General features: G+C 37.4%; 2 protein-coding genes across 6 annotated transcripts; both read left to right on the top strand.

Annotated features, from left to right (window-relative positions):
- Nucleotides 1–608: 608 nt before the first annotated feature.
- On the top strand, nucleotides 609–8,780 carry znf131 (zinc finger protein 131). Of its 4 annotated transcripts, none has more exons than XM_077223126.1 (7): nucleotides 609–731; nucleotides 1,385–1,538; nucleotides 1,661–1,762; nucleotides 4,703–4,847; nucleotides 4,936–5,621; nucleotides 5,717–5,847; nucleotides 7,889–8,780. In XM_077223126.1, exons 2-7 carry the CDS (start codon nucleotides 1,415–1,417, stop codon nucleotides 8,384–8,386), a joined length of 1,686 nt encoding a protein of 561 aa, XP_077079241.1. In that variant the 5' UTR covers nucleotides 609–731; nucleotides 1,385–1,414; the 3' UTR covers nucleotides 8,387–8,780. The 4 variants fall into 4 exon arrangements, with proteins under 4 accessions (XP_077079241.1, XP_077079243.1, XP_077079245.1 ...); XM_077223128.1 differs by having other exon boundaries at nucleotides 613–731; nucleotides 4,939–5,621; XM_077223130.1 differs by lacking the exon at nucleotides 609–731 and adding an exon at nucleotides 839–1,125 and having other exon boundaries at nucleotides 4,939–5,621.
- A 759-nt stretch (nucleotides 8,781–9,539) lies between these two features.
- Nucleotides 9,540–20,979, top strand: nim1ka (NIM1 serine/threonine protein kinase a). Of its 2 annotated transcripts, XM_077222870.1 has the most exons (6): nucleotides 9,540–9,643; nucleotides 10,831–10,867; nucleotides 14,703–15,268; nucleotides 15,731–16,082; nucleotides 17,940–18,208; nucleotides 19,993–20,979. In XM_077222870.1, exons 4-6 carry the CDS (start codon nucleotides 15,791–15,793, stop codon nucleotides 20,746–20,748), a joined length of 1,317 nt encoding a protein of 438 aa, XP_077078985.1. In that variant the 5' UTR covers nucleotides 9,540–9,643; nucleotides 10,831–10,867; nucleotides 14,703–15,268; nucleotides 15,731–15,790; the 3' UTR covers nucleotides 20,749–20,979. The 2 variants fall into 2 exon arrangements, with proteins under 2 accessions (XP_077078985.1, XP_077078986.1); XM_077222871.1 differs by lacking the exon at nucleotides 10,831–10,867 and having other exon boundaries at nucleotides 9,556–9,643.
- Nucleotides 20,980–20,994: the final 15 nt, after the last annotated feature.

Genomic DNA, 20,994 nt, shown 5'->3' on the forward strand with positions numbered 1-20,994 from the left:
CTTGATCTAGTTTATTCTTATCATTGAAACCATCCTCCTATTGTGCCACCTGCTATTTCACTATGCTTTATCTCACTAATAGAAACGAGCTCCTTAAAATCACTAACGTAACACTTCCTCAAAAATAATTGGTCCCACACCCAACTTGTCAACTCTCATTGACACAGCTTACTATTCGTAGAGCAAACACCATTATACAAAATCCCATTCACCCTAACTCATGTTTTACCCCTTCCTCCCTCAGGCCGCAGATAGACAGCTACCTAAAAATCACGGCTAGGGAAAAGTTGTGTACTTTCATCTTTAAGAGCGTTGAATTCACAGAATGCCTCATTTATTTACTGTAAGTTAAATGTTGTTGTTTTTTGCATGTCTATTTAAGTGCACAAAATTCTGTGTGGTGTGCATGTTATGCGTGTTGAATGTTGCTCCTGGTAACGTACAGTCTGTGAAAACAAATTTCCTCTATCGAGGACAATAAAGAATGAATATGAATCTTATTTACCTTTTCCACACTTTAATATAACGGTTCGTTGCTGGGCACCGTTGCTTTGGTAACCGCCACCTATCAGCCTCGCGCGATAAAACTCATCCGCAAGGGCTTATGGGAACTCGAGGCCAGAGTAGAACGACCGCCCTTTTCCGACGAGCGGAGGAAAAACAGCACATTGATCGCTTCAGGCCTCCAACGCGTATAAACAACCGCAATAAGCATCAGAGCCTCACCCGGGGTAAGTTCTCCGGAGCGTTAGACGCCCGGCGTCACTCATTATTTACCCGAAAGAGAATTTGTCTGATTAAAATAGTATTTTAATGCGCGATTTGATGACGTAACGACAATGGTCCAGAAAACAAATGGCGAATGCGTTAGCAGCCACAGGCCCAGCGTGCGAGTAACATGAAGCTGACCTGCACACATTGCTTATTTTGCCGTCTGTATATTTCCGTAGGATCTCTATACGGTTGGGCTGTTGATGTACGTGGCTTTTGCAGCAATAAAACCGCTGGGTGTAAAGTTGCCAGTCTTGCGTAGAGAAGCTCCCTGTAGAAATGCGCGCTTATTCGGCATGCTGCTTAGATATGCCCGCCAATCTATGGATCTGTTGGCATAGGGGCCATTACAAAGTATGTGCCTAATTTATCTAAAAGCATTATCTATGTTGATTGAAAAAAATTATGTTAAAGATTGCAGATAAATAGCCTTGCATTAAAAATGGTTTGACATTTAACAGTTTAATCTTGTAGCAAAAAAAAAGTAATAATTCTAACTGCTTTTTGTTACCAAGGGGTCACATGCATCTTCATTTCTTTATTATTATTATAACATGTATACTATACATCAATAATTGTCTTATTCCATCATGTTTTTTCCCCTTCTTCATAGTACTTGCATGCGCAGGGCAAGGGCTGAACCATGTCAGTTGATGGAGATGTTGACTATGGGCATGAGTTTCCAGCCCATTATAAAGTGATGCTTGACAAACTGAATGAGCAGCGTCAGCTGGATCAGTTCACAGACATCACTCTCATTGTGGATGGTAAGGTTTCCAGTCTCTGTTCCTCTTAACCTAATGCCTTTCTGAATTATGCTCAATGTTATGCAGTTAAATTAAAAGTTGCACATATTCGGTGGTGCTGATGATTTCTGGTTATTTAACAGGACATCAGTTTAGGGCCCACAAAGCTGTTTTGGCTGCATGCAGTCAGTTTTTCCACAAATTCTTCCAGGACTTCACTCAAGAGCCTCTAGTGGAGATTGAAGGTACCTAACAATACATACAATTGTATGTAACCAAAAATGGTTATATATTATTGCCATAATGAAGAGTATATTATTACCTTGTGGCCTATTTTTCCTAGATAATGGCAGTTTTAATCAGCAAAGCGGTCTAAACTTGAAGTGCCTTTCTGCAACACAGTATAGTTTTCTGCTTGTTGGCAGAATTATTTTAATTGAAGACAGATATACTTCAGTAGAGGTCTTCATGTGTCCTAAGAGCCGCCTCGAATCAATTCTTACCCAAACACAACATGCTTAAATAATTCTTATAAAAGAAAAACCAGAGTGTGACCCAGGACTAGAGATGCATTGGTCGACTGGCCATAAATAGGAACTGGCTGGTTTTTGCTCCAAACACACGGTTTTTAGTTTCATTTTGACCAATCTCTATTCCGTACCTGTAGCCTGGTTAAAACCAGACCCTTCTCAGTCATAACTGAGTTAGGGTCTGGGGACGGTTCATTCACAGCTCATTTCCAAAAGGGCGTCACCAACGGACGTCGCTCAAATGCCTCTCTAAGCAATTGCGTAGACCTTAAAACCAATCAGATCGATCGCCATCTTGTAAAGCCCGCCTCAACGTTTGTGATTGGTGCCTCGATTTTGAAAGATTGGAAATGAGCTTGAATGGGCTCTTCGCCAGACTAACTTGCAGAGCAAATCTAAATTTGCCGGAAGTTCGTCTGGGTTTTCCCAGGCTACCGTACCTGTACACAAACTGCATTGCAATAATTTCCCAAAATGTAATTTGTTTGGAAATTAGGGGTGAGCGCATAAATAGTTAAATATTCGATCTGTAATTGTTATTTGCATAATGAAAATTCTATTCAAATTTTGCTACATGTGTTGCTTTGCTGGTTGTAAATGCAGTGAAATAAGCATGGAAACTAAAACTCACAGTTATAACTAAATGCACTGGGTGGCGCTGTGGAGCTTTTTAAGTTGTATTCGATCACAGAATGTCATCGTCTGCCTCTAGGCACAGGGAAGTTTGGAATTACTTTGATCAAAATTATCAAGTGGATCAACATGTCATGTAGAAACGATAACCAAATGCTGACTTGAGTGTATAATTACACCCTGCAAGATAACGCAGTCTGCTTTATTAGCGTTTTTTTCCATTTGCTCTGCTTCATTTTAAATACTTTTTTGTTTGTTTAATGTTTTCAACTAAAAGAAAGTCTCAAGATTATATTATCTCAAGAAGAATATTTGCTAATCCTGTAAACGGGACATTAACACTGGCCAGAGTCGAAAGACGAACGTAAAGAAGAGTAAAAATACATATTGAATTGAGGGTGAGGGTTTATATGGATGTATCTCTGAAGGGAACTGACTGTCTTCAGAAAAGTTTCTATGGCATCTTCTTTTCCTCTTATCTCCATATAAAGTAGTGTTTATAAGCACAGCGCTGCTTTATGTACAGCGGTAACCAATGTAACCACTGCTGTTCCATAAGCGCCACCTACTGTCAGAAAGTGAATTTGCATTTTCATTCAGTTTGTCGGCTATTTTCCAAAACAACTGCTCATGTGTGCAACATCTTTGTTTGGTTTGCCTGCAGAATAATTTTGTTTAAGGCCAGTTTGGCCTGTTATAGAGCAAATAAATAACAAAAGAAAAGGAAAAAATTCTGCAACTGGTATCATAATCTGCTAAATTTGCTCTGAAAAAATCTGAATCGGCCATGAAAAATCATGATTGTGCATCACTACCTAGGAGAGACCTGATAAAATTAGACCATAGTCCGACCCGACAAATTTTTTTTTTTTTTACATGCTAGACCCGAATTCAAAAAACTGTGCATTAAATCCTGAACTGTTAATTCATTTATCCTGAAGCCCTGCACACCAGTGGCGAGTGATGAGTTTTTCAATTGGCTATGACACAGACCAAAATAAAGAAGACAAATAAGAAACACCATGGGAGGTGTTGTTTTAAATGTATGCCTATCTTCCTACCTTATTTTGTAGATGAAATTCATTTTCTTCATAACGTTTAGATTAGCTACAGTACATTTGAACATTTTAGGAAATGTATATTTATGGTAATATTGATAAATTAACACGCCAATCTCTCGAATGGAGTGCACTGCATGCACCAGTATCCAGGTGTGTCTGGTAATTTACACACAGAAGCACAAAATCAGTCTCAGTGTTGCGAGTTTTTTTTAAATATAATTTTTCAAAATTGATGGGACAAGATTTTTCATACCTGTTGCTGAATAGGCCATTCTAAGATGACACAACTTTTTTTAATTTTAAGAGAATATTCCCCAAAATGATATTTTGTCAAAATCCTTTATCCTTGAAGTATTTTCTGTTAGATTGTGCTGGTTTTAATACCTTGAGAAACCTTTTTTTATTTGGTTTACATTTTGGAAGATTTTTTTTTTAACAAAGTTAAACCAAATATATAATGTTTTTAGAGTTTTAGTAAAAATTGATTTTTAAAACTGATATAATTTACTATAGATTTTTTTCTTGCCAAGAAAATAGCCTCAGAAGCTGGGATGTTGTACAAATAAATACATAGAAGCACAGATTGACTGAGAAGAGGAAATTAACATTATGACAGATTTTTTTATTTATTATTTAAAATATATATATATTTTGTTAAACGCCCAAAACAAATAATGGAAAGTTGGCATATTTTAAAAGATTTTCACATGTTCTTGGGACCATTGTGTAAAAGCACATTTGTTTTACCAGAAACCAGAGGCTACTAATATCAGACCTGAATCCGCTCGGGTTGGACCTCATGTTTTTGGTTCCAAGTGGACCAGTTGATGCAAAACATGTGCATTTCTGCTGTTGCACGTTACGTACACCCAGCCCCGATAGTGAAAATCTAGAAATTACTCCAGAATGTTATATGCTCAAAAAATAAACATTACTTCAATATTTCTGTTGCAATGAACAGGTGTTGGCAACATTGCCTTCCGCCACCTAATGGAGTTCACTTATACGGCTACATTAGCTGTGGATGGTGAGGAAGAAGTCAGTGATGTCTGGAGAGCAGCTGAGTACCTTCAAATGCAGGAGGCAATTAAAGCCTTGAACAACAGGTTACTCACCTACTTCTCAAAAAATGTTCTTCTGCTTGATATGACCTTGTAGTTGATTATTAAACTATTATTTTCTTCTCCCACCTAGAAGGAATGGTACCACCTCATTAAACGCCTCCCAGGCCTTGGCTGGAAAGAGCAAGGCTAAGAAGAGGAAGATCGCAGAGACCTTCAATGTGATCACTGAGACTCTTCCTTCAGTGGAGACTGAATCTGTTGAAATCGAGGTGGAGGTTGATGAGGAACATATCGAGGTGGAGGAAAGCGGTCTGGTGGAGGTAGTGGACGCTGCCAGGAGTTCCACCGAACCGTCTTCGGATGACTCCGCATTGGCTTTGCTGGCTGACATCACTAGCAAGTACCAACAGGAAGAGCAGACTCTCCATGTGATGAAAAAGGATGAGACCGTAGTCGTGCCGGAAGAGGCTGTGATTGCCTCCAAGACGCTGGAGAATATTGAAGTGGTGGAGGTCCAGATCTCTCAGCTGGACAACCTTTTCCGTTGTGACAAGTGTGACCGCTGCTTCAAACTCTACTACCACCTCAAACAGCACATGAAGACGCACACCACTACCCCGGATAGGGGCTTTGTCTGCAGGCACTGCGGCAAAGTATATGCTCGGGAAGGAGCCCTTAAACAGCACCTGAATAATTCTCATTTTGATGCAGAGGAACAGTCCCGACGGCAAAAAAAGAAAGTGCATGTTTGCGAGTACTGTGAAAAGCAGTTCGATCATTTTGGACATTTCAAAGAGCATTTAAGGAAGCACACAGGTGTGTGAGTGAGTTGTTATGAGGTTAAATGTATCTTAATAAATGCATTCAAGTTTAATATCTAATCAGTTTTTCACTTATCCATATATGTGTAGGTGAGAAACCCTTTGAGTGTCCAGAATGCCATGAACGTTTTGCCAGGAATAGTACGCTGAAGTGCCACATGTCAGCGTGTCAAAATGGCTCTGGAGCCAAAAAAGGGCGAAAGAAGCTCTATGAATGCCAGGTTGGTTTTTACCAATAACATATTGTCCAAACATGTATTTTAATATACCAAACTTTCTGAAAAATCCACTTATTTTAAAAATTGCAATTTATGATTTAAACTCTGGGTTTGCTGTCCTTGTACTGTAAAATGTGTAATATTACTGTAAAACATAAGAAAATATAATTTAATTGAGAGTACAACTGTAAAATCACAAAGCTAATATTTATGGTTGTCTTAACATCTTCAGTTTTGAATGTCAAAGCATCATTTTAATAGAAAAACGCAGGTTATTAAATCTTATCTATTGTTGATAAGCGCTTATTACAAGTTTACAAGTAAATAGTTGTTGCGTGTTGCCTTCCCAAATGCACATAGTAAATGACCAAAACTCACAGAACATGCCGAGATGAGTTTTAGACTGTAAAACAGCATTTATTGTGATCTTAGCCTCTATCAGACACTAATGGCTCGTTTCCACTGAGCGGTACGGTACGGTACAGTTCGGTACGGTACGCAATTATTTGCGTTTCCACTGTCAAAAGTTGTGAATGGTACCAAAAAGCCGAACCGTACCGTACCACTTTTTGGGTACCCTTCCGTTGGGGTACCTAGCACAGTGGAACGGTACTAAAGGGTGGAGCTAGACTCACTGTAGAACGTTGATTGGTTGACAGAGTATCGTCACTTGCGCGAGCTACAAGGGGAATGACAACAAAAGCAGCGCCATTTTTATAATATACAGTTGGAATATAATAGTATGGTTATTCTTTCACGAAATGTAGTTTTAAGAGTTTTTCAGACGAGAATGTAGTTGTTTAAAGCTCAAATCTGTGGTTTATTTATAATGATTTATGATAATTTGATCCATTCCAGGCGATCACCGGGCGCTCGGCGCTCATGTTCCCCGCCTGGAACAGCCTTTCCTCGGCTAGTCGTTCTGACGTTTGCCGCTGACTCTGTAGTGGTAATTCGTCTTGTGTAAATTTAACGGGTGATCTTTAGTCTCGTGAATCGATAATTCGTTCCCTGGCCAATCGTTTTGGCTGAGGGTTAAGTGAAGTTTCATATATTTTGGCTATTTAACTTTTCCGTTGTAACGTTAATGTTAGACCAGCGCTGAATTTGTATATTTGACTGAATTTTTTGCTTTATCTCTTATTGTATAGCTTCTTGTAACGTTACCTTTTACTTATACTTTTATAATGGCTATTATTGCTAAAACTGAAATTTAACTGGGTTGAGTTTTGTCATTTTTTATTTTATTACAAGATTATCACTGTAATGTTGTTTATTGCAACATTTGTACAAATGCAAATATTGCCAGGAATATGTTTAATATTTTTAAAATTTAAACGAAAAGATGCAGGGTTGTGTTTTATATTTCGTTTTGTTATAAATAGGCTAACGTTAAACATGCAGTAAATAATATAATCAGGTCTATACATTGCCTGAACCACATTTGTGTGCCTATAATGTTTAAAATGTATTTAAATGAAAACGAAAAGGGACAGAGTGGTGTTTTATAATATATTTCGTTTTATTGTTGCCTAAAATGTACATGCTGAGTGACGCTTTCAAGAACGCGCTGTTCCATTTGGAGAATTACCGCACTCGCGTCCTCGGGAGTCCCTCTGCTGAGAACTTTGCGTACTTGGTATTGAGAAATGCCTAATGTCGGCGCTTGTCTTCTTGTGACAAACATGCCGAGAAGCAAGGACAAGATCTGCTGTATGCCATCCATTAGTGTTTACTTTGTCGCTTTCTTCTTCGCGCGAAAATGACGTTGATCGCTTCTTTCCTGCAAACACCACGCCTATCAAGTAGGGTACTGTTGGCGGTGGAAACGCTAGCCGGATCATGGTTTACTGACCCGAACCGTACTGTACTGTACCGTACCGTTCTGCTCAGTGGAAACGAGCCATAAAAACACCAGAGCAAGAGCTGTTAGCGTGCACAAAACGCGATCTATAAATATAATGGCACTACGCTACGTCGCGTATTTTTCATGCAGCCCTATTCACTAATATTTCTATTCACTCATCTTTTTTTCGCACCTCAGGTATGTAGCAGTGTTTTCAATAGTTGGGAGCAGTTCAAGGACCATTTGGTGACCCACACGGGTGAGAAACCCAATCATTGCACCCTCTGCGATCAGTGGTTCACACAACCCAGAGACCTCCATACTCATCTCCAAGAACACCACGACTTACAGGAGAAGGTTATCGTCACAGAGGAAGTTATGATTTCCGACCCAACCACAGTCTTGACTATGGCAGAGGTTGAGGAGGGAGAGGAGGGGGTTATACTGGAGGATGGCATACGAGTGGAGCATGTTACTGTGGAGCCGGTGGATGTTGTTGCTGTTGAGGAGACTCTAGTGGCGGAGACGGAAGGTGGGGTGGAAGAGACAGTGGTTTTACAAGTAGACGGTGAGAGATTGAAAGAGCAAGCAATGGACATCCAAATAGAACAGGTGACTGTTGGAGAACCAGCAGACTGTGACGTTAATCAAGAGGCCGTGGACCGTTCGAAAGAAGAAAAGATTGCAAATGTATGAAAGGCTTCTGCTGTGCATGGACACTTTAAAAATGAAATGGGGAGCCTTTTCTCCTTTCCCACCCCTTACCATACAGTAATGCTCATTCTAATGTCATCCAACAAAGCTGGATCACCTGCTTAATTTCTTTCAGCTTTGAGTATCAATTCTCTGAAAGCAGTGTCTCTATAAATCTGATCACAGGTTCAGTCATGCTTTTAATGTATTTTGTGGATAAGAATAGTAAGAGATGTAATTGATTTCAAGAATAGTGCACGTCGCCACGACTGTTTCTTGGGTGGAAGAAATGTTTTTTTGTTTTTGGATGTATGTTTATAGTGTGTGTAAGAAGCTTATTTTCATAAAATAAAAAAAAGTGCAAAATGTGTTCCCAAATAATCCAGAGAAACATAAATGCAGTAATGGCTTGTTTCAAATCTTTTTTTCTCATTCAGTCAATGCTGAATTACAGTGATCATGCAGATGCTAGAGGAGAGAGAAATCTGAATGTCTGCAAACTTGTGAAATGTTTGTCACAGACTGAAACCCTGACTAAGAGCAAACTAAGAGGAGTGCAGGAAGACCTTAGACCTATTTTTTTATTATTATTATTTGAATAGCGTGTTGGACAGTGGGGAGCCTAGAAATATGATTATTGCAAAATGTAGTTTTAGTAAGTATGTTTAATGCATTAATTTTATAACAAAATGTATAATCCGTGCTTCTTACAGAAGCCAACATAGAAGCATTTTGTTTTATCTCACAACTTGTTTTCTCACATAGTTTAAATTATTTATAAATATGATAAAAAATATATAGCTGGCTTTATATTTTGAAAGGGGATGGTTATATTTACTTGCCAGTGGGATGAAAAAGTTTGAATACCACTGGTTTGTAGGATCACCATCAGTAATATTCAATTGATAGTTTACACACGTTGATTAGTATAGTGCCAAATTACACTAAAAGGTAAGTGACTGTTTGTGTTGTTGTTGTTGTTTTTTTAGAACACTATAGCCGTCCGTTTTTAACTATTTTTTACATATTGTATATTTTTTAGCCAATTTCAAAAGACCCACGTTTTTTGGTCCGTCTAAGAAATGTCCTAATAGCCTATTGGTTTAAGACACCTCTTAATCCCGCCCTAAAATGCGATTGGTTAACGAAGCTGTCCGTCACTTGGCCTCTGATGGTGCTTGGAGTCCTCACGCATCACATTCAGACCAATGACACGCACCGAGATATGACACTTGAATGATCTCGCAACGCCTAAGAACGGTAAGGTTATTTACCCTAATCCATTCTCACTATATGAGAGATTAATACATTCATAAAAGCTTGATCAGTTAATGTATGCTTACAAATTGTTTACAAGGCTTCTATATATCAATTGTGTTGCTATAAATCGACTAATCTTGATGTTGATGTACCTGGTGTGTTACTACCCAACAGCAGTGCTCTAACGTTACTACAATTCATAGTTGGCGAACATCATCTCATTCAAATATATATATATATATAATTATATTTTATTATTATTATTAGTCATATTTTATGATCATACTGCTGTACAGCTAGTCAACAAAATCTGACACTAACATGCGTGGTGTCAACAGTAAGTGTCTTGAAAGTGTCTTATCCTTGAAGATCAATTTTGTTGCCAGTAATATTATTTTACATTGAATTAATTTAAATAACGTCATATTATATTGACTATTTTTATTATTATTAGTGTAAAAATAGTTTACATTTTTACCATTTACAAAGCTTGACAAACTGGTTTAAAATCTTCTAATCAAATGCCATTTGTGATTAACATGATTTTAGTCTTGCTTTAGGGAATTTGTGGGGGTCTACAGAGGGTCTCAGGTGTAAATAATAAAACCGCTTTAGTGTTTGAACAGTACAGGTGTGTGAATCTCCAGGCCTGAATGAACAAAGCTGATCCCATATAGCTATTGAATAGAAGTATTAATTTACTGAGAATATTGTAATTTATGATATCGAATGATCCTTTCTAGTTTCTCACGGATTGATGTCAACTTTTGTTCAGGCCCCTTTGATGACTCCTTAGTTGGATGACATGAAACATGGTTTTAGGTCTGAGATTAAAGCTGCTTTGATGCGTTGGGAATACATTAACAGGGCACAATGCAACGGAAACAGCCTTGTGGTTTCGTCGCATAATCTGCATGTTTTTCCCTGAAAGGTCTAAACATCAATTGAACTCCTTAATTATGTTCCTTATTTAAGGACTCATTAAAATGGACATATTCAGATATGTATCAAAATCTGTTTACATGTTCTGAAGCATGTGCAATGTTTGTGGATTTATACATTTTAATGCAGTTAGAATTAATAGCATTTTTTAGAAAGAGACGTAACCGTTTCATGTCGTCATGTATAGCAGTGCCTCCTCAAAATATGTACTTGGAAGTTAAAATATATTATTTTGTGTTCAACAGAAGAAAGAAACTCATACATGTTTGGAACAACATGAGGGTGAGTAAATGAAGACAGAATTTTCATTTTTGTGTGACCTATCCCTTTAAATGCCCTCTTCTCATGTGATATGACATACAGTGTTTGGCTTTGGGTTTGATATCAGATCCAAACTAGGGTTTAAGTGCTTTATTCCTCTATAAATGATTTGCCATTCGGTAGTTGTAGCTACGTGATGGAAATTCCAGATTGGCACCTCTGGCCCCCTATTGTCCCTGATCTTTTCACTGCTGAGCTCTTTTTTCCCCTCTCTGGCCATGTGTCTCAATCAAAACACACACAGGGGGGCTTTGTGTAGCAGTGCCTATGAGTGTTTACACGAAAGCTGCTAATGAAATCGCATACTGAGTAGGTACTACATTTGATTTGGAACTTACAAGGATGTTCCTTGTAGTATGAATGTACTACGTTTGCTAAATCATTGCTAAATTGTCAGTGTCATGTGACTTACACATGATGCAGTTGCATCGCTTTACTGCCATTCCCAAATCCTCCCCAATGGCCTTGTGGGATAGTAACGTATCAAAAGGATGTGCACTTCAGAATTTACTTTTTGAATAAAAAAAAAATCACAGACTTTTCGCCTACTTTTTAATGAATACTATGAATTTAGTATATTCGGATGCAGTCATTTATTTAGGAAAGTCATGAGCAATTGAGTAAGAATTTTACTTTCTGTAGAATGAGTGCCTGCATTTGAGCGAAAGATTTTACTAGCTGAGCCCTGTTCATGCAACGGGGCTCAGGGGCCACTGATATCCCATTTGGGGAGTGTTTATCTTGTGTGTAGATCAGGGCCGTATTGGTAGAAATGGCCACTGTGGACAATGCTTCACGCGTACTCGGTGCAAAGGGAGTCACACAGTTGATGTAAGTACCACATTCTAAATCCTGTGAGACTCATGCTAATGGTGTCGTGTACCAGAGAGGAGCTAAATGATGAGCTTTTTGCTGTTTTTGACTAATTGAAATTGAATTTGGGTTGTATAGCCTAAATAAGACAAAAAATTGTTTCAATGGAAAATATGCACTTTGAAAGGGATATTTCATCTAAAAAAAAAAATTCTGTTATCATTAACTCACGCTTATGTTGTTCCAAATGTGTGACATGAAATTAAATTATATACATTTTAAAAATATATTTATTTAGGGTTGAAGCAGGTTGATATTGGACCCGACGGCAAACTCATAACCAAGCTCTGTATGTCATTTCACATGACGAGAGACACGATCGCTTTATATGATGAACAGATTAAATTCAGGCTTTTATTCACAAATAAACATTCATCAACTCACACATCAGTTAGCTAAAGCATGTTTGCTTGACGTGTGAGAACCAATGAGGTACATTCTCGTGTGTTACGCAGCATGTTTGAGCTTCTGCAAGAACCAATGAGATTCATTCTCACGTGTTACGCAGCACGTTTGAGCTTTTGCACGAACCAATGAGATTCATTCTCACGTGTTACGCAGCACGTTTGAGCTTCTGCAAGAACCAATGAGGTTCATTCTCGTGTGTTTACAGCACGCTTGAGCTGCCGTAAGAGGTTTGTTCTCGCGCGTCAAGCAGGTTCGGTTGAGCTACTGTTTATATTCGCTGGTCAAAGTTTAAATGTGAATAAAAGCCTAAATTAAATCTGTTCATTATATAAAATCATCGAGTCTCCTCAGAAAATTTTGACTAAACCACTCAATTCATATAGATTAATTTTACGATCAATTTATAAGCTTTTTGAAGCTGCAAAGTGGTAGTTGCGTAGCTGTCAATGAAGGGACAGAAAGCTCTCAGATTTCATCCAAAAGATCTTCATTTGTGCTTCGAAGATGAACGAAAGTCTTACGGGTTCGGAATGACATGAGGGTTAGTAATTAATGACAGTTTTCATTTTTAAGTAAACTAACCCTTAAAGGCACAGCAGCAAAAAAAAAAAAAGCTGGTTTAATTCTAGGGGTCAGATAGAGGGTGAGAGAGAGAGAGAAGATCATAATGCAGACACATGCACATCAATTCACTTGAATGGATCGTTTTAGGATTCCTGCTTGGTTTACACTTTAAAAGAGAATTTTGTCAGTGATTGAATCTTTGCAGCCCCTTCAGCAATCAGCAGCAGCAGCACACACACACACACACACACAGCACGGCATTTGAAGCCTGAGGATTTGAGTATTCATGAGAAACATCACTTTGATTTTGTGTCCTATGACGTGGTAAATAGAGTGTGTGAAGTGGCAATCAGAAAGATAGAAAATATAAGGAAGGTCAAATATCTACATCAGATAGCTGTAGATTTTCAGCCCTATGTTTATCTGTACATCCTACCATCCCACTGTTTATATAATGATCAGTTTATCAATCAGTACACTGATGACATTTTTATTCATATACTTTCAAAGATTAAGGGCATTTACATTGTTACAAAAATATTTAAAATAAATACTGTACCTATGAGCTTTCTATTCATCAAAGAATCCTGAAAAGGTCAGAAAATATTAAGCATCATAACTGTTTTCAACATTGATTATAAGAAGAAAGAAAGAAGATCATGTGACACTGAAGACTGGAGTAATGGTGCAGCTTTACAATCAATACAATTTTAAAATATATTTAAAAATAAAAAATGCTTTTCTAATATTTCACAATATTACTGTTTTTACTGTATTTTTATCAAATAAATGGAGCTGTTTTTCAAAAACGTACTGACCCAAAACTTTCAAAAAGCAGTGTATTTCTCACTTGAAATCAACAAAATGTTGTTGTGCGAATGAACCTGCAGTCTTATTCTTTGAATTCTCAGTGCTGACGCCAGTGGATTTAATGAAGAAAAAGACCTCTCAGAAAGACCTGCTGGTTGCGTATAATATTATAGCCTATAATATTGTTTGGGTTTTTATTTGATTGTCAAATCACTGATCATTTATGGTAGTAACACAAACAAGTTAGAGAGATATACAATACACACGTAAAGACACATGACTGTAACACCTGATCAGCTTCAAAGCACGTTCTACAGATCTGGTTGGTTTGGATATAATCCTAAAATGCTGATGCTCAGGGAGTTAGAACAAAAGAATACAGTTTGGGTCTATTGCGTCAAAGAACCCTGTTGAAAACCAAACTCAGCAGCTTATATCAGCATCACTGCTCGTCTCCACCTGCAAAGAACACATCGTCACACTTGAAGGTGTCTGTGCAGGTGCAATGCTCTATAGTCCTGTGAGGAGAAACTGCCTCAATTTAACACACCTGGTGTCCTTTGATCAAAGAGCATGTGCAAAAAAAAATGTTTTAATTACTTTTGTATTTTTTTTACTGTATACATTCTAATATAGAAATACATTCTTGTACATCAATACATTTAGATTAAGCGTAATCTGAATTGATATTCTGTTATTGCTTCATACATCATGATATGTGTGGCGTAATGGGTGTGTAGGGCTTTTTTATGCGTGCTGTTAGTGCTCAGTGGCTCTAGGGCACTCTGTGTACTTCTATTTTGCTCTTTAGGGAATTTGTTAAAGAAACTACATCAGCAAACTCCCTAATTGCATCCTGAAACACACAAAACACACACTGATCTCAGTCGCATTTGTAGTAAGACATTTAATTTATTTAAAATTTAATTATAAACACGTGTTTCTTTTTATTTTCTTAAAATTTCTAATAATTTAATTGTAATTTAAAAAAATGTATTTAATAATGTAAACGCTTCAAAAACTTGGCCACATTAATGCATTCTCTCTCTCTCTCTCTCTCTCTCTCTCTCTCTCTCTCTCTCTCTCTCTCTCTCTCTCTCTCTCTCTCTCTCTCTCTCTCTCTTTCTTTCTTTCTTCCCAGGTAAACACAATTCTTTAGTTTATTCCCTACAGATAGTCCCTAATTGGATATTTAAGGACCAATAAAAAAGGCACGGATTAGGATCTCTGTACACGCTAATCCCAGAAAGAAGACTGTAGAGTGACGCAGAAGCTCAGAAATAAACACACCGACATGAACAAATCAGAGGGAGTGGCTGTTTTCCATGTGGTTTCCCCAGTTCTGAATGACCGACCAGCCAAAGATATTAAATGAGAGGAAGCGCCATACAAGAAACCAGGACTGCCGTGAGCAGTGTGGAGCCTTATAGCAGCCAGGCAACAATCACAGCCCTCATCGTTCTCAATGCCAGTCTATTCTTATCGCTGAGGCAACGCACCAATTAAATCGGGCATATCTGATGAGGTTCAGGGAGACGCAGGACTGAGGGGAAGGAACAGCATTGTGCACCTGGCCACTTGGGTGAAGCAGACGACCCTAAACATCTACTCCTTTATACTTGGATATGTGTATAACCTTGAGCTGAGATGTGGCGATAATGAGCTAATTCTAGAAATTGACACAGACATTGAGGACAACATGTGAAGGTGAGAAAAGGACTATTCATGAATTTACGATGATGCTTTGTAATGAAAAAAATCATTTTATTTTATTAAAATGTATTTTTGCATTTATTCATTATTTATTATACTTATATATTTACTATTGCTATACATATTACCCCTATATAAAGGCTATAGTAGTGTCCAGAATATATGCTACACTGTAAAAAATTATATGATCAATAAGTTATGACAACATATGTTTTTACATTGCGTTAACTCATTCAGTTAGTTTAATGTAATTTAAGTTGGGATGACTTAAACATCCAAGTTGATTGTACTTACAAAATTTAAGGCAGCAACTTTTTTATAGTGTACAATAATAGTTATATAATATATTATATTATGTTATTTGCTCTATAATAAGCTCCTTGAGTTTAAAGGAACAGGTCAAGTGGTAAATAAGCAAATTGATCTTCCTCCTTGTGTATCATTTTATACCTTCAGGTGGTGCTTTAGTTCCAGGTCTCCTGCCATGAGCTAAGCCCCCCAGTGGCCTGTGGCAGGATGACTGCCGTCTATCCGTCTGGGGGGGGCTCCGTCGGGGTCTCAGTTGTGGGTCCCCAGCGTTATGCACGATGGAGCCGACAAGACAGCTCCGACATCTGCACGGACGACGAGGGGACCCAGCCGCGCCGCCTCACCCCGCTGGAGAAGCTCAATCTGGACATGTGCCAAGATGAGAAGATGGTGCGTGAGCTCACCGTGGGTCGCCGCATCGGCTTCTACAAGATACGTGGCGAGATCGGCTGCGGAAACTTTTCTCACGTCAAGCTGGGCATCCACGCTCTGACGAAAGGTAAGCAATTGTATGTAATGGTACATATGCTTTGATTTTGTTGAGAAGTTTCTCGGGAGCTACTGTAGGTGGTTGAGATATCGCGATGTTCATCTTAGAGCTGCCAATTCCCAGAAAATATAGAATTTTGTATATTTAGACTCGTCGTTTTTAAGTACTAAATATTTTTTAATACAATTAATATTAGAATAATTCATATCATTGCTGCAACATCACTTAACATGTTGAGAATTGTGAAATTGTGAAAAGTCAAATATTCACTTTTTAGAAGATTGCTACACTACCGTTCAAGGGTTTAGGGTCGGTAAAATGTTTAAATGTTTTTGAAAGAAGTATCTTCTGCTCAGCAAGGTTGCATTTATTTGAAATACAGTAAAAACTATAATATTGGGAAATATTATTACTATTTAAAAAAAAAATTTTTAAATGCATTTCTGCTATGGCAAAGCTGAATTTTCATCAGCCATTACTCAAGTTCAAAAGACCAGCATTTGTTTTGTGAAATAGTAAGTTTTTGTAACGATGTAAAAAAAAATTACTTTTCTTCAATTGAATCCGTCCTTGCTAATAAAATATTAAATTAAAGAAATTAATAATAAAAATTATTTTATAAAATCTTACTGACTGACCCCAAACCTTTTATCAGCAGTGTATACAGAAAATGGTTAGGCTTAATTAGATATCAGTCTTTTTTATATTTTGAATATTAAAATGTAAAAAAATATATATATTTAATATATTTTTATCTTAGAATTAATCATCATTTTTTATTTACTTTTTTGAATGTTGCAACATCACTAAACATGTTGAAAGCTGTGAAAAATTATATTTATATATTACAACTCAAATATTTAGAATATTGCTACATTTGATCCAAAACAGGTAGTCAAGTCAACTTTATTTATATAGCACTTTATACAATACAGATTGTTTCAAAGCAGCTTTACAGCGATAGCAGGAAAATAATTCAATAATCCAAACAGAGTTCATTTCGGCTTTAAAGCAGCCTATAAAAAGAAAATTGTGTCACTGTTCAGCTAAAGTCAGTTTAATGTGGATTCAGTTCCGTTGTAAAATCATCAGTTATTAAATTAGTTAATTTCATCTAATATCTATAAAGCAGTTCCGCAGAAAAGCAGTGATGTCATCATCCAACCTAGTTCAGTTCTCATCCAATAGTGTCAGTGCAGTCAAATCAATAATATTGTTGAATATTAAGTGTCCCCAACTAATGTAGTAATGTATAATACAATAAATACATTCAAATAACATTTCCCTGCCAAACTTATTGCTGTGATACAGTGCTGTTATATGAAGTTTTAAACCATATAACCCAGTAAGTGTGCTTTATGGTCAGTGTTATTGTGTGGATGAAAACGTGTCCTGACAGTCAGGGTTACATTGATAATGTGGGAAGCATGCCCTCGGTCAAAGTCAAGCTGAGACAAGTTGTCTGGTTCCGACACAGATGGAATGGTTTGAGGTGTCACATTTCTGTCGAGACCTTTAGAATTACTGTAGGCCTCATCAAAGATTGGTGTGTGTACTGTAAGGGATAGGAGGTCGTGGTGTGCCGTTACAAAGCGATGTGAATTACATGCACAGTGTATTAGCTGTGTTGCAGCAGATCTTGAAGAAAGGGTCTAGAATGACATTCCATATCGCATGGCACACCATATCTGATATCAAAACTGCTCAAAGGTCTTTCCTTTATTACAGTGGATGTTTACTGCTGTTTTGACTAAGCAGTTCATATATACAAATTGCATTAGAATGCATTAAGTATCAAAGACAAAAGAATGTAAATGTTTTCTGAAGGAGAAGCTCATGTAGCTGAAATTTTGTTATCATTCACAGATAAAGTAGCCATCAAGATCTTGGACAAGACCAAGCTCGATCAAAAGACCCAAAGACTGCTCTCCCGGGAGATATCAAGCATGGAAAAGCTGCACCATCCAAACATCATCCGTCTGTACGAGGTGGTGGAGACTCTGACCCGCCTGCACCTGGTCATGGAGTACGCAAGCGGAGGAGAGCTCTACACAAAGATCAACACAGAGGGAAAGCTCTCAGACATCGACAGCAAGATTGTTTTCTCTCAAGTTCTCTCAGCCGTGAAGCATATGGTGAGATGTACATGAAGCAGGGATTAGAATTCAAGGAGGCAATTCATGGGAATTGTGGGCTGAAAGCTTTGTGTTTTCATTGCAATTACTTTTCTCTCTTCTTTTTCCTGGCCTTTCAAATTTGGCAGATTTAAGTATTTTAATGCTAGTTAACGGTTTCAGTTTTGCTATACGATGCAATACAATACAAAAATACAATACAATAAATATGCAATTCATACATTAAATGACCTGAATACACCTTTTCTATGATAGACATGAATGTAAATTTAAATTCATTTTTAAATTCATATATTGATCTTAGTATTGAAATGTTCATCTTAGATCTGGGATTGTTTATCACCTCACTAACACCCTGTAAAGTGCCTGGAAAAGTGTATTTAGAGGCTAATTTTGCATTAACTTCTATAAAAGTGGTCCCTGTAAATTGGAAGGTTGAAACTTTATTTCAGAAGATCTTTATTACATTATATTAGACAAAGTTTTATTAGGCTATGTTGAATTAGATATATCTTTAAATTAAAATGTTGAATTTAAAGTATGAAATATTTGTTATATAATAAATATTATAATTAATAATTATTATTACATGTTGAGAATTGTGAAAAAGAAAGTATATAAATTGCAAGTCAAATATTTACTATATAAAGTTTTAATAGCCCGTTAAACTAGTCTTTTTGAATATTAAATGTTAAATTATTCAGAAGTATTAACATTTGTTATATATAAATATACAGGGTTTAAAATTAACACCCACCAATCTGCCAAATGTGGGTGAAAATCCACCGTGGCGTGTAACACGCATCAACACACTAGCCAATTTGACAGGCTGTGCCTCATAAATTATGTTTTATTACTTTGCATGGCATCGCTATCAGAGCCCTTTCGCTAAAAGGATTCTCAAATATTAGCAAAACAGCGTGTGAATAGGATCACACATTGAGAGAAACGCAGCGCAGTGCCACGTCTTTAAAATCTGAACACATTGTTTTCTATGATTATATGCATAGCAGCAGCACCACTCGCCATCTATCGAGCCCTAGGAGACAATTAAGAGGCCACTTTTTCTAAACCGTTCTCATAAATGCTGCATTTCCAAACATTTTGGGCAAAAAGTGTCCTTGTGTCTTTATTACTACGTGCTGGTAAACTCATGGCAATTATGAGAGAAGTCACAAAGAATTTTGTCTTTATTTCTTTTTTATTTTATTTGAATGGTACAGTGATCACAAACAGTGATTGACTGTCATAAAGCTGAAAGCAATACAATAGTTCAGAATCAGATTTAATAATAAATAGGCTATATTTAAATCTAAACTGTGACATTGATAATCTGGTTTATTTCTGATCATTTTGTTTTGGATAGTAGAAGTTCTGAATGGCCGGTAACTTAAAAAAGTTCATTTCAAATCCTGTATATAGATTGCTACTTTTGATCCAAATCCTTTTGATTTCAAGTAATGAAATATTCTAACATAAAATGTATTCTATGATAAACATGTTTTTAATCTCTAAATTAAATTCATTTTGATATTTTTTGGAGGCATAAAATAAAAACGTTATTAAATATTGTGACATAATCTTTTATTATTATTTCTTAAAAAATAATGTAAAAAAATATGATGAATATACAGTTTGCATGTGTGTTATATATATATATATATATATATATATATATATATATATATATATATATATATATATATATAATCCAGTTAAATGTATAAACAAAAATATCTATGTATTTAGTGGTTAATAGTAATTTTTTCTTTGTCATTTTGCAGCATGACAATAACATCATTCACAGAGACCTGAAAGCAGAGAATGTTTTTTACACCTGTAGCACCTGTGTTAAAGTGGGAGACTTTGGCTTCAGCACCGTCAGCCGTCGCGACGAGACCCTCAACACCTTCTGCGGTTCTCCCCCTTATGCCGCCCCTGAGCTCTTCAGAGACGAACACTACATAGGTGTTTGCGTGGACATCTGGGCCCTGGGGGTCATGCTCTTCTTCATGGTGACCGGCTCCATGCCCTTCCGTGCCGAAACGGTGGCCAAGCTGAAGCGCTGCATCCTGGATGGGGCATACACAGTGCCTACCTGGGTTCCGGAAGCTTGTCAGAAACTGATCCGGGGCATCCTGCAATCCCAGCCGTCTGACCGCTACAGTGTAGAACAGATGATGGGCTGCGAGTGGCTGCTGCCGGTGGAGTTTCCCAAGGCCATGGAGCCCTTTAAAATGGACCCGCTCCATCTGGCTGAGTTGAAGCCAGGGGAGCTTGAAGAGCATGAGATAGAGGTGAGAAACGCCCTGGAGGCTCTTGGCATCACCGCAGACCACATTCGTAACAACCAGGGCAAAGACTGCAGGAGCTCCATCACTGGAGTCTATCGAATCCTCTTACACCGCTCACATAAACGACAAGCAGTGGACAGCATGCCAGTAGTTACTCATGTAGTAAACGGAACTGATGCTAAAAAGGAGCGTCTGAAAACATACAGGAGCCTGAGGCATACATCCAAACTCTGCATCATTCTGTGATGCTCAGAAAGCTTATATAGAAATGAGGGACAGATATAGTTCAGCTAGTTATATTTGATATACTTCTTTTGTTATCTTTTTTCATTGAAAAGGAGATCAGTGAATGTCTCTAATGAAGTAGTCTACCCGAATGAATGGAAAGTATGAGTGTTTGCAGGTGAGTGAAACAAGACGTTTGTCTTAATGTCATGGGTGTCATGTCATAAATGTAATAAAGTGCTTTAGACTGCATTGTCTCGAGCATTC

Source organism: Siphateles boraxobius, unplaced genomic scaffold (genome assembly GCF_051911475.1).
Source record: "Siphateles boraxobius isolate OS27281-9 unplaced genomic scaffold, OSU_SipBor_1 9, whole genome shotgun sequence".
In the NCBI taxonomy this organism is placed as follows: Eukaryota; Metazoa; Chordata; class Actinopteri; order Cypriniformes; family Leuciscidae; genus Siphateles; species Siphateles boraxobius.